At 43.3% G+C, this 14,486-nt stretch overlaps 1 protein-coding gene across 6 annotated transcripts in view; it reads right to left on the bottom strand.

Moving 5' to 3' along the window:
- Window positions 1–14,486, bottom strand: part of MCPH1 (microcephalin 1) — a 211,573-nt gene that overhangs the window by 151,251 nt on the left and 45,836 nt on the right. The window contains exon 10 of one of the 6 annotated variants that reach the window (XM_047772247.1): window positions 10,057–10,192. The exons of the other annotated variants lie outside the window; for them this stretch is intronic. Within the exon in view, the coding sequence (XP_047628203.1) occupies window positions 10,057–10,192 (136 nt within the window). The remainder of the gene's footprint in view (window positions 1–10,056; window positions 10,193–14,486) is intronic. 6 annotated transcript variants of the gene reach the window in all.

The raw sequence follows: 14,486 nt of genomic DNA, 5'->3' as shown, positions 1-14,486 counted from the left end.
CACCTCCATCCTCCTCACGATTCCTCTGAGACCTGCTGAGCACCCCCCTTGTTTACCTGCTTCTGGGGGGCCCTAGGCCCCTACCTTTTTTATGCAACGTTCCTCATTAATGAATATGCTTCCTATTCAACAGTGAGAAAAGATCGTCATTGCCTTGTGCACCTCCATGTTCACGGTTCTGGTGCTGTGACTTGGGGGCAAACTGGCTGTTTCACCTCCCAGGGCTTAAGGAATCCCCGTGTGCCTAACCTGAGTGCTGACTCAGGTCCCAGCATTCAGTCCAGATCCTGTCCCATAGTCCACACTCTGTCCATAAATACCATAGTGAGAATTTTATTTTGATTCTGAATATTGTTTGGTTTCAGGTACCAGCTTATTTTGGTTTCATGGTCTGACCATTTGGTAATCTATGTAAATGGGTCAGTGGTTTACAGAGATCTTGTCTTTGTTGCCTGGTAGATGATGGAGAGTCTGCCTTCTTAGTTTTTTTTCTGTTTATTTTTCTACTTTCAGCTCAAACTATTCAGAATTTCATGCCAACAGGGAATAGATATCTGAACTGAGTTTCATACTTCTGTGTTTATGCCATGAGAGAAATTTTGAACCATGAGTGAAACTTTAAAACTGAAATGACAAGCTGTGTGTGCATGTATGTGTGTGTGTGTGTGTGTGTGTGTGTGTACCTATAATTCATAAAGGCCACTCTCTCTCATCGTGAAATAAGCATCCTGAGATGGTATCACCAATTGAGATCATATAATTTCTTAAAGGAGCTCTTGGCTTAGAAATAAGTGGCCATAAACTGAATATTCCTAAAATCCCAAGATATGAAGGAAATTGAAATCCCAGTATTTTAAACAGTGCTTTTGAATTTCCAGATGCACAGATGACTAAGGGAAGTCTCTTAGCAACAGGCCCAAGAACTGTAGGTTATGGTAGGGAACTCAGAAGAAAGGAATTCGCCCAGATTTATAGGCACTGCAGGTGAAATCTGACAGCAAGCTCTTGGCTTGGCTTCCTGGCCCCAGGAGGCTTTTTAATGTGCAATGATTCCTTATGAAAACTTCCTGCAAATCAAACCTAAGGCCTAGATGGTAAATTACCATTCTTGCTGCACCTATGTAAACACAGCTAATGACACTAGTCTTATTCTGTGACCATAAATAATCTTTCTTTGATTATTGGGGGAGGGACTATAGAAAAATCCTGTTTCTATGGGAACACTGCACTGTTTAAAGCACACCATTCAGATTTGAGCCACGTTCAGAGTTATTCCGCACTTCTTTATATACTGCAAGTAACTGATGGATGTGAAAACTCTACTTGGTAGAGATTTACTTGACTTCCTTTTCTTCTACGGAAAAACCAGTTTTCATCCCTATCTGCATACTGGCCCAGATCCTATAACTTTGCCCAAATCGTCAATCCTTACCAAATTTCCAATTCTTCTGGTTTCCCTCAATGACTACCACCTCTCAAACTAATGTGTCCAATTCTTCCCCACCTGTCTTGGCACCACCAGGAGCTAGAACCTGATGGCCCAGATCTCTGTCTGGACTCTAGTTACCAAGAAACTGGCCTTTTTCCTTAGGCTCTGAAGGAGCCCTGGGCACTAAAGCTCAAAGCATGATGGCAAGTGGGCAGGGTCCTCTCTGGACAGGCCATGGGCACATCTAGCACATGCCTTTGTGCAGGAGGTAACTACACCTGTGGACAGCCTACTTCGAGGCTCTCAGGACCCTTGACAAAACCAAGGGTCGAGCAACACTGAGACCCCTGGACTGGGCTTCTCAGGGCTCAGCTCCCAACTCTTCACTGTAATACATCTTCTACATCATTTCATTTTGCTCCTTTTCAGTTTTAGGAATCCCTCTTTGATGATGCCTTATCTCCTGGACAACAAGCTTTTGCCATCACCTCTCAACAGCTGGAACCAGCAGCAGCAAGAGTCCCCAAGAGATAATGAGGCTCAGCTTTGCCTCATGAGGAAGGTTTACGATCACTTCTGAGTTGTCTGGTGAGGAACAATATCCAGTTTGAACAAAGAGAATGTGGAATTTGAGTCCTGTGCTCCTAGGAAACAGTGATGGTTAGAAATCCCCCATCCTTGTGTCTGAAGAAAACGCTAACCCCAAAAGACCACTCTGCTCTCCAAGACCTGCACCATCTTTCTTCCTCCACTGGCTCAGAAAAGACCACCTTCATCCTTGTAAAAACTCCCTAATAACACCATTGTTTATTTACCCTGCTTTATGGAAGCCTGAGCCCTCGCTTTCCCTTGGGTTTTCCTCATTAGGCTCCATATTACAAGGTATGAATAAAACCATCTCCCTAATTTCCAGTATATTCTGTCTTTCACATCTATTACACATGTTTTCAATGCCTGGGAACAGAGCTTTGAGAATGGCTAGGAATACACTGGAAGCAACTGTCTCATTAGATCTTCTACTGAAGTGGTTTAATTTCAGATGTCACGTTTGTCATCTTTGGTCAGTTTTGAATATAAAATGATGAAAAGAAGAGGAGGAATGCCCGTCATGGCTCAGTGGAAAAGAATCTGACTAGTATCCACAAGGATGCAGGTTCGACCCCTGGCCTTGTTCAGCGGGTTTAGGGTCCTGTGTTGCTGTGAACTGTAGTGTAGGTCGCAGATGTGGCTTGGATCTGGCATTGCTGTGGCTGAGGTGTAGGCCAGAAGCTACAGCTCTGATTCAACCCCTGGTCTGAGAACCTCCATATGCTGTGGGTGTGGCCCTAAAAAGGAAAAAAAAAAAAAAAGGAAATCCTTGAGTGATTAATAGGAATAGAATTATCCTATCCCTAAGAAAGCAGATAGACAGTAAATATTCATTTAGTCAGTAAATACTAAAGTAGCCAGAATAAATTATGAAGCACAAAACCAGACACTAGGGGTCCAAAGAACAATGATTCCTGCCCTCAAGAAGATGACAAGTATTTTGATATAAAATTATAATCTGGTCAAATTATAGCTGTCATCAATATACATATAGTTGAGATTACAAAGGAAAGAAAACTGTCTGCCTGAAGGGAGGAGGTGGTCAGGAAATCTTAAAGGAAAATGTGACCATGCTAAGACTTGCAGGAGGAGGAGTTTGGCAGACAGGGTAGGACAGGATAACTGAGACAGGATGAATAAATACGCAAAGAAATGGTGTGAGAGAAAGTGGCTCCTTTGGGAATCTGAGAGTAGTTTGTATGGATTCACCAAGACATCACTTAGGAGACCAACATTCAGAAGCTTCCTTTATTCCAAAGAGAATAAATTTGGGGAAAAGTTGTGGCAAGACTGGAAGGGAGGTGAAATGATATTATAATAATAAACTACTACAGGAAAAGAAAAAAAAAGCCTAGATGAGAAACAATGGAGGTGACCACCAAGGCTATGGCAACAAGACAAAAAGGAGGTGTTGGATTTAAGCTAACCAGGAGGCAGAGGAGATGAACCGTGTTCCCAGGTCTCCACCTTGATGGGTTATGGAACACAGGGGAATGAGCGTGTGCACACAGTGAAGAGAAAGAGAACGGACATCTGGGAAGAAAGACAGAAGTTTAAGCTTTGAACATGTGGCATCTCCAAGAACCCTTTTGGTAGAATGCCAAGGGTTACACAATTAGCAATGAACTCTTCCGTTTCTCTTCAACACAAGAGGTCCAGAAGCTGGCAGTTCACTTGTAAAAAGAGCTGCAATACTGTAGCCATCTCTTTTTAGTAAAGAAACTTTCAAAGAAAGGAAAAGACAAATCACTTGGGAATGGTATGAGTTCACAGAGGGAAGATATTTCTTAATTCTTAACAGGATGGTAGAAATGATATTCCTGATATGTCTTGTAGGAGGTACCACTGATTTCTCCTTATTTTTGAGATAACTCAAGAACTCCTTCATTATCTGCTATAGCTAATGATGGTGAGTTAACAAAGCAACATACAATTCAAGGCACGACCTCTGAGGTCCTCATGCACTACCACTAGTGGCATGTGGCTTAGAGGTCCAGGAAGTTCACCTATACTCATGGGTCATTTGTGGGTTTAATTGAATTCATCAGACAGGAGGAGAAACAGAAGCATAAACCATGTATCTTAACATTTTAGTTATAAGCATGAAGATCTCAGAAATGAAAAGAGTGCAATAAAATTGTATTATATGGACAACTTTAAGAAAAGTTGAAACCTTTATCTTATTTGCAATATATTAATATAAAATGTAATCTTCCTATCCTTATTCTGCCCATATCTACACATGGTTTCGGGTTTCTATCATAGAATACCTATTACGGAAAGAAGAAAAACAACCCTTTTATGTTTTTAACATTGTTGTTCATGAAAAAAGAAAACATAGCACTCTGTTCCTTAAAAGGAAAACACTTGTCCAAATACAGCTATTCAGACCAAAAGGTAATCAAAGCAAACACAGAAAGGTAATCATGCAAAATAATCCCCCAACCAGTAAGGGACAACACGCAAATATGAAACACTGTATTTAATTTAAGCAAAAGCATTTTCTGGAAGTCCTAAAGTGCTAAGTGGAAGGGGGGTGGTGAGTATGAATATTTGGGAAATAGTCTAGTTGATTTTGTTTTAATGAGATCAAAGGGAGGTCAAATTAAACAAAGGTATTTGTTTTATTAGTGATGAAAACATGCTTTGAAATGCTTTGAGTTTAGATATCATTTGATAAGTAAACAGTGGAAATGCTTTTCCTAAAAAAAAAAAAAGTGAAGAGATAATCCACACATTTTCCAGGATTATTGATTTGTTCACTACTTATATAAGCCCACCTAGACACATGGGCACTGACAGAATCAGGTATTTGTATGAAATGTGACTACAGAGAAAACAAAAATCAAATAGGACAGAAGATAAATTCTGAAAAATGTCTTCAAATCACATCCCGAGGATATTCTATTATCTAGATCCCTGGCAGCTACATCATTTAAGTGTCTCCAGAAAGACACAGTCTCTGGATCCAAGAGACCCCAGGTTGAAAATAAGCAATACTTATGTGTGTCCTTCATATGGTGATATTCCTCCCTTTTCACTTGATAAATTCTACGCTCGGAAGCTGGGTTCACTGCAGAAAGTTGGGGCAGAAATCTTCAACTGTCCTATGTGAATTTTTTGTAACCTAATTGTCCTTCTTTATACCTTTTTTCCTTATGTGAAACTTGTTTTTCATTAGGAGAATTACAGAGACTCTTAATATTCAGGTTTTTTTTCCTACGAAATACCTTTCCCAATGTTCTCAAATAATGCAACAGTGATGAGTAAAGCATTGCTATCTGTTCTGAGTATTTACATTTACAGCAAAAAAACAAGCATAGAGAAAATGCACACCTGAGTTATTCATCAATATTCAATTTGCTAAAACAAAAATATACACATATTACTTCACTTATTAAGAAGCTTTATCTAGCAAACTCAACATCTAAAACTGAAACTCCCAAGGAACTCCCATTGTGGCTCAGTGGGTTACAAACCCAACTAGCATCCATAAGGATGCGGGTTTGATCCCCAGCCTCGCTCAGTGGGTTAAGGATCCAGGGTTTCTGTGAGCTGTGGTGTAGGTCACAGACATGGCTGTGGTTCAGCTCTGATTCTACACTTAGCCTGGGAACTTCCATATGCTGCAGGTGCAGCCTTAAAAAAAGGCAAAGCTAAAGATAAATAAATAAATAAATAAATAAATTTAAATAAAACTGTAACTCCTGTGGGGGCTGTGTGCCCATCTCCTCACCAAGAATGAGCAGGGTTAGATGCAATGAAGCCCAGAGAGTGAGGAGTGCTGTTATGGACTGAATGTCCGTGGCCCTCAGATTCCTAGGGCAGAATCCTGACCTCTAGGTGATGGTATCAGGAGTTGGGGCCTTTGGACGGTGACAAGGTCATGAGGGTGGATCCCTCATGAGTAGGATTCAAGCCCTGATTATAAAGGCCCTAGAGAGCTCCCTCTTCCTTTCTATCATACGAGGACCCAGCGTGAGGACAGACACGTATGAAACAGGAAGGTGGCCCTCACCAGACGCTGAACCTGCCGGGCCTCAATCTCAGACGTCAGCCTCAGGAACTCTTGTTCATGAGCCACATAGCCTGCGGACTTCCATCACAGGAGCCTGAGCAGACCACGACCCCGAGGGCCACTTGTTTTTAATGCAATCCATCCTCCACTCAAGGGAACAGGGTCCCATGGACAAACGGGGCCGGGCAAGGCGAGGAAACACGAGTTCAGATCACCTTCAAATCTAGAAAAGAAGGAAGTGCTCAGAGGGGAAAGGGCTGGACAGAGGACAGAGCAAAGGGCCGCTCAGAGGCTCATCCTGGGACCATCTGAGCATCCTCTTCCCAGAACAGATGACAGCAGATGACGACCCACCAAAGGACAGAGGATCTGGGTTCACACTTGGGTGGTAGAGCAGGACCCACAGCATACCCGGGAACGGGGGCGCTGGGGGACGGCTGGCCCTTCACCCCTCGCAGCACTGAGCCTGTCACCATCACTGGCCGGCAGACATGGACCGACCAGCTTCTGGGCTTGAACCCCGTGGTATGTGCTTCGGTTCTGGTGAGGGCAGAAGTTCTTTCACCATCCACTCCAAAGACACCCTAACTCAAAGCCCTTAGGAAACAGGTGGGGTGAATCTGGGGGAAAACATACAACTTCATGGGTGTCCAGGCTACAGCTTTTATTCTGAGACAAGGACACACTCCTCTCCCCTCCGGTCCTCCACCCCCAGGGCCTGCACCACAACCCCAGCCTCCTCCGGGTTCTAAATCCTATTCCTCCTCCTGCCTTTGTGTTAAAAACGTCACCTGAGGAGCTGGAACAACAAAGCAAAGAAAGAAAGAAAAAAGGTGCAATCTGATCCATGCTGAGAAAGACTTCAATGTCCTTTTTTAAATGAGCAGAATTAGATTATAACTAGTGAATTCACTCAGAAGTAAAAAGAAGCAGATATTTCTGCAGAAAAATAAAATAGCATAACTTCAAAAACCCACTGATAATGAAGACCAGAGAGAGAACTGTTCCAGACTAGGGTGCCCAGGTTCATGGCCATTGTATGGCACATTGACTCACCATCGATCTATTAACTAAATTCCAACTCATAGCCAAAAGCCACAAGAGCAAATGCCAAAATCTCTTTCAAATGCCTCCTATATCTTATTTAACAGTCTATAATAATGCCTCATTGAATATGAGTTGTGGTTTTATCTGTCAGTCTTCTATTCGGCCCCTTTCTATATGAATAATGCTGTTTTTATTACTTTTTAACTACTAATATTCAATAATTCACATTCCTAAGTACTATTTGGAAAGCAGTAACTTTGAAACTGTGTAGAGAGCTGAACAGAGTTAAGAGGAGAAGTGATAAATGTCCAGTGACTGGATAGGATAGCCCTGCTCCTCCAGAGAAGATGTGAAAAACCTGCCTGGGAAAACCACCCACATTTACAGTGAAACTGAGCTTTTTGGACGAATGTGTACAGCTGTGCTTCTCCATGTGTGTCTGTCCCGCCTTATCTGAGGAACATCACACTCAGCAATGTGTCCCTCATCCAAACCTCCCTCTGACGTTGGAAGAAGCCGAGAAGCCTGCAGGCCTCCCTCCTGCTTCCTCTCCTGGGCGCACTCTTTGGCCTGGTCCTCAGACTGCACGGTTAGTTCCAGGAGACACATCAGCCATAACAAAGCTCCGAGGAGCAGAAGGGCTTTTCTTCCCAGGGCTGTCTCGAGTGAGAGACTTTTTCTAGAAACCTCCCAGTAAGACTTCCCTTCGCATCTCACTGGGTAGAAGTGAGTCATATTCCCAAACTAATTACTGGTAAGAGAAACAGTGACCGTGGTTAGCCTAGACTGACCATCTGAGAACAGAGTGGGTGCGCGTGGGGGTGTAATCAGCTCTTCGGCCCACACAGGTCCCTGGTGGGGCAGTGGCTGCTCAGTACAGACTGAGTGCTTACAGGGGAGGGTGGTGCTGGGGGGCTCACAGGACTGTGCGTCTTTTCCTTATCTTTGGTTCCTTTACTTCCAAGGAATCATTTTGTTGGATTTTTTATTTTTTAATTTTTAATTTTTTTCTTTTAGGACTGCATCCATGGCATATGGAGGTTCCCAGGCTAGGGGTCGAATCAGACCTGCAGCTGCTGGCCTACACCACAGGCACAACAATGTGGGATCTAAGCTGCATCTGTGTTCTACACCACAGCTCATGGCAACACCAGATCCTTAACCCACTGAGCGGGGCCAGGAATGGAACCCACGTCCTCATGGATACTAGTCAGGTTCATTACTGCCGAGCCATGATAGGAACTCCCTTTGTTGGGTTTTTTAAAGATTCAGCCTTGTTACTTTAGTAAGTTACTGTTTTGTTGAGTTTTTGGATATTTTAAAGAGATTAATGTGAGACTTCTAAGCCTGGTTGCTATGGTTTACTTTCATTTGGCTGACATCCCCCAAATGTCATATTCAGCAAGCCAGACCCTAGAAACCAGTGACCATTTCCATTTGGAATGTACATGACGAACTTGCCCAGTGCACTAAATGCCCACCAGCAGATGGTAAGAGGGTTTCCTGGCATTTCCTCTCTCTGCCTGTTACCTCTCTGGGGGCGAGCAGGGGTTACCACCTTGGCCTCTACCTTTTTATTTGTTGTCTTTTGAGGGCCGCATTCAAGGCATATGGAGATTCCAAGGCTGGGGTCAAATCTGAGCTGTAGCTGCCACAGCAACGCTGGATCCAAGCCATGTCTGCAACCTATACCCCAGCTCATGGCAATGCCTGATCCTTAACCCACTGAGCAAGACCAGGGATTGAACCTGCGTCCTCATGGATACTAGTTGAGTTCGTTAACCACTGAGGTACAATGGGGACTCCACCTTGGCTTCTACCTTTATATGGCCCAAGATGACCACTAAGTCTCATGGGAATCGACCCAGCACCATCCCCAGTGGCCCCATAGCCACCACCTCCAGTACAAAACACATTTGAGAATTTCCAAAGCTCACTTTTTATAACTCATGCAACTATTGGTCACTGAACGCAGAAAAAACAGTAAAGAAAAGGTGGTGCTCTTTGAAGATTCTTTTCTAATGTTTTCTATATAATTTTTTTTTCTGATATACAATAAGAAAAAACAACACAGAGTCAAAAGTGCTGTTACGCCACTGAGAGGTAGTGGGTCTCCAGATGCCTTCACAAAGTCACATCTGTTGGTGGACTTGCCTCCTGTCATAACTAGCACACTCCCCCACTGCCAACTTTGAGAGCATTTTGCCAGAAATGGTTCACTGAAGCAATTACAGATCCTTTAAACACCTGTGTTAGAAATCAAGGGCTCCCACAATCACTGTAAGCTCATCTCTCAAATTATCTGCACTCAAAGGCCCTAACAGGAGACAGGCCCTATCTTAACTGCACACAGCAGGTCTGAACAATGAGGAGTTATTTACACGGACATTTGTAGAGGGTGTCATCCTGCAGGAAGTGTGGCAATTCCCCTAAGTGAGTAATAACAACATATTCGTGCAGAATTGTCAAGAAACAAAATAAATATCACCTGTCATTTGGATGAGTCACGGCTATTTCAACTTGAAAGTAGTATAAAAACAAAACAACCCACAAGATTATATGCTTCCAGCCAAGCACACTATCTAATGGCAAACAGCCAAGGTCCTGGAATTGCTACAGACTGTAAAAGCACATTCATAAAATAGCAGCGTCTCCAGCAGAACAGTGAAGCTCTCATCCAGGGCCTCTCAGGAGAGGAGATTCTGGGGGAAACAACCTGTTTTAAATGAAAAGTAGCTCGAGGAACCCCTTTCTCTGTTTAGAAGACTTCCGTCTCCCTCCAGGCTCTCCACCTGCCCCTGGATGGCCCAGCCTCTCATGTGCCCTCTCCTTGTAGCAGCCTCTCCCCTCCTATCTCCTTTCTGCTGCAAGGTTCCCTCTTCAGAGAAGCCAGCCCTGAACAAGTCATAATTCCAAGCCTACGACCTCCACGATAAAGGTGTGAACGGTTCTCCGAAGCATTCTTTCTAGCGACCTGTGATGGCAGAACAGACAACTCCTCCTGAGAGCAGGTCTCGTTGCTCGAGAAGCAGGCTCCTGGCGGTGCCAATGGGCATGCTGTGGACACCTTCCACTGGGCTCCAGAGAGAGCGACGGCATTTTCCACAGTCCTAAGGAAATTAGAGAAGAGGGAGGAAGCCACTGGAGCAGGGATCCCTGATCAGGAAACCCATGAGTCCTGGGTGAGGCGACTAGATGATTTGATGCTAGCTCAATGAGGCACCATCTAACCCTGGCAAAGAGCTGTCACTGGGGAGGGTGACCATTGTGTCAGAAACACAGGGGAGGTTTTCAGAACCCAGGCATGACTGTGGTCAATAAGTCCAGGAGAACACATAGTTTGAGCCATCCTGGAACTTGAAGGGCATTTCATTAATGACATGCGACAGCCTCTGGGGCAGGGAAGTGAGGCAGAGGGACCCACCTTGCCTGCCCCGAGTCCGTAGGTGGGCATAGCTTCCACCCATGCAGTACTGGAAACATAGTTTGCTTTTATTGAGGGCCTCTTTCTACCATCCATCTCCCTCAGCTCCTTGCAGCTTTAAACTCATCAGAGGGCATAAACCCTGATGATGATGAGATGAGCACCATCATCATGCCTGTTTAATATACAAGGAAACATGTCAGATTCCATATTTAACGTGACAGATGTACCAGGTGGTGGCGTCTGGCACAGGAGACAAGCCTCGTAGCCACAATGCACTGCTATGGAAAATGTCCTTCTTTCAAGGATATGAGACCATTTAACACATTTAGGGAAAACAAGCAGAAAGAAATGAGGTATATTCTGATGATTAGGATCTCACTGCGTGACAGAAGCACCAGAAGTGGTGTGAGGTGTGCCCTCCAAGAGCAGGAGGGAAAGTGCAGCCAGACCCAATTCACCAGCAAATATTTACTAAACACCAATTTGCTGTGTCAGACTCTATTACTATGAGCATTAAATGATTAAAGCTTGTGTCCTGAAGGTCTCTTATCCTAGTAAAAATATGAGAACAAGCAATTATTGGAACATGTGTAAGCTATTATTCATCATTTGTTTTCTACTCTGTTTAAGAAACTTGCATAAATTCAACCACTTGACCTGGTATGTACTGTCTTCCCCCCTCACCCCACTGTTAAAATAAGTGTACTTGTATAATTGAAATATTTGGCCCTTCATTTCTCTCTAAGCCCCCAAGCTTATGAAAGCCAGTCACACACATTTCTGTGCTTGACCCAGAGCATGCCCTTCTTATGGACAACCCCGCTTGGCGGAGAGGCTCCAACACAAGATTTAAAAACAGTGCCACTTAGGAAAGCTGGGGTTTCCTGTCCAGTCAATGACTTACCTTAAAAGAAAAACTGGGGGGAGGACAATAATTTTCTAAACAACAATAACAAAAATAACAGAAGTAGTTTCACTTTGGAGAAAAAAAATCACATTTTCATATACCTTTACCAGATCACTAGCATTAATGTTATATTTGCCTTCTTCAGGTTCTGTAGCTGATAATACTAAACCAGCAACAAAGAAGATAGGCTAAGATTTGTCATAACATTTTATATTTCTCCCTCTGAAATGATGGCAGAAATACATTTCCTTGTCAATGACCCACATATTATTAGCTAAGATTATGATGCTAACAGCATTGCTCAACTGGAGTCTCAAAAAAGGTTCAAAAATTTATAAGCATGTATTTGAGGCAATAAGTCTAAAAAGTATAGTTTCCCACTGATGTACAAAGGGACTTCTTCCACTAAAAGTGGGTACTAAACCAAAACATCTCTAATGGAAATTAGAGCTCTGAGATGCCGAAATTCTTTATTATATCTGTTTTCACTCTTTAAGAGATGGTTACCATGTCTTTTGTAACCAAAGACTTGAAGGTTCATCTTAAAAATTCTGCTGACTTGGTCTCTTGTTTTTAACTCAGAGTATTTATCCCATCCCTAATTAGAGAAGAAAAAAATTTAAGAGCCATTAAAATTCACCCATTATTTCCAGGAATGATAGACTAAATACTAGAGAACAACCTCCCCACCGTGAGCAATTAGTAAAGCTGGACAAGATACAAACCCACTTCATTAGAGACCCTGCAGAGCTGCTAAGACAGAATAATTGAAAGAGGGAAATCCTCAGGTGAGCCAGCATCTGGAGCCTTTGGGGACAGTTGGCCTCACAGAGAGAAGCCCAGCCTCCAATCATCTCAATTCCTGGTAGGAAGAAACGTCAAAAATAACCAGGCCTATTAGAGGAACATACGAAGGAAAACTAAGAGAAACAACAGACAATAAAGAAAAACTAAGGGGAGTTCCCGTCGTGGCGCAATGGTTAACGAATCTGACTAGGAACCATGAGGTTGCGGGTCCGGTCCCTGCCCTTGCTCCGTGGGTTAACGATCCGGCGTTGCCGTGAGCTGTGGTGTGGGTTGCAGATGTGGCTCGGATCCCGCGTTGCTGTGGCTCTGGCGTAGGCCGGTGGCTACAGCTCCGATTCAACCCCTAGCCTGGGAACCTCCATATGCTGTGGGAGCGGCCCAAGAAATAGCAACAACAACAACAACAACAACAACAACAACAACAACGACAAAAAAAGACAAAAGACAAAAAAAAAAAGAAAAACTAAGGGAGCCAGAAAATGCAGTTATCAGGTTTAGATTTCAAAATAAATATGCTTATTATGCTCAAAGTCATAAAAGATAAAAGCAGTAATTTTGGAAGGAAACTGGATTTTTAAAATTTTTATTTATTTTATTTTATTTTATTTTATTTTTAGGGCCTGCACCTGCAGCATATGGAAGTTCCCATGCTAGGGGTTGAATCAGAGCTGCAGCTGTCAGCTGCACCACAGCCACAGCAACACCAGATCCAAGCCACATCTGAGACGTACAGCTCAGGGCAACACTGGACCTTAACCCACTGAGCGAGGCCAGGGATCAAACCTGAATCCTCATGGATACTAGTCAGGCTCAATATCACTGAGCCACAATAGGAACTCCTGGAAAGTAGAAATTTTAAAAAATCCAAAAAGCATTACAAGAACTTAAAAATACAATAAATACAGTTTTAAAATGCAATATATAGGTTTATCCTAAGAACAGACCTATAAAGAGCGAAAGGTGAGAGTGAAATCAGTACCAATACCCAGAACAAAATAAGGAGATTAAAAAGGACAGAAAGAAAGATCCTGAGGCGTGGGATACAGAAGGCCCAGGTAACACATGCAACTGAATTCCCAGAAGTGGAGGAAAGAGAAATGAGAACTCTCTGAAGCAGATGAAAGACCCAAAGCCCTGTAACCCGCAGGGGCTGACGACCAAGATGATGCTCAGGCCCCGAGTCTCAGCAGAGCCACAGAAAACCGAGAAGAATCCACCTAGAACCTGCGGGGGCGGCCTTGGATGTTCTAGTGCCCTTCCCAGGCCACACCATCTATCCAGGCTGAGATTCCTGCCCACAGGCCCCCCGCTTTCCACGCTGCACCACTTCCTGTACAGAATGCAGCATTCACAGCCTCACCAGGCCTGCTCTATAGGGCTGCCCAGAAAGGACACTCTGCAGGTGCTGCTTCAAGTTTGAGATTAAAAAAGACAATTAGGGTCGTGATGCACAGCCATTTCAAAACATTTTCCAAATTACATGAAATGGCATGGAAGCCAGCTCCAAGTGCAAATGTACTGTGTGCTTTCATAATTAGCTGATGAAAGATATTTCCTGTAAACTTGCTTTATTCAAAATTAAAATCCCATTATAATATATTTTTAGGAAGCGTCAACAATTGCTTGATGGAATCTAATCCCTTTAATACGCTTATATATAAAAATACGACTAGCGTAAAAAGTCTCAAATTTCAGTTTAACACAGGTTGTTTTGAAATCTAAGGAGGAACAAAAGCAAGTAGTAAGACCTCAGTTTGGGTGGACAGAAAATGGAGAGACTGGATACTATTGTAACGCTCAAGACTAATACTGTATTTCTAAGTTACAAATCAGAGACCTCTACTTAGTTCACTAGTACAATCCTGTGCAGTTCCTTAGCAGACTTTTAATAACCAGGCAACTAAATTTATGACTTGCTTTTAACATAAGATACCAAAATAAGCTCTGGTCCCCCCACCCATATTCAAAAAGATCTCAAACTGCTAAGAAGCTGTATTTTTAAGACCTAAAACTGAATTTTAAGGAGTGCCTGTTGTGGCTCAATGGATTAAGAACCCGACATTGTCTCCCTGAGATGCTGGTTTGATCCTTGGCCTTGCTTCATGGGTTAAGGATCCAGTGTTGCTGTGAGCTGTGGAGCAGGTCACAGATGTGACGTGGATCCCACATTGCTATGGCATAGACTGGCAGCTGCAGCTCTGATTTGACCTCTGGCCCGGGAACTTCCTTGTGCCACAGGTGCAGCCACTAAAAAATAAATAAA

Source organism: Phacochoerus africanus, chromosome 3 (assembly GCF_016906955.1).
Source record: "Phacochoerus africanus isolate WHEZ1 chromosome 3, ROS_Pafr_v1, whole genome shotgun sequence".
NCBI classification, from domain to species: Eukaryota; Metazoa; Chordata; class Mammalia; order Artiodactyla; family Suidae; genus Phacochoerus; species Phacochoerus africanus.
Note: the sequence above shows the minus strand (reverse complement) of the source record. Positions and strands in the feature narration are given on the sequence as shown.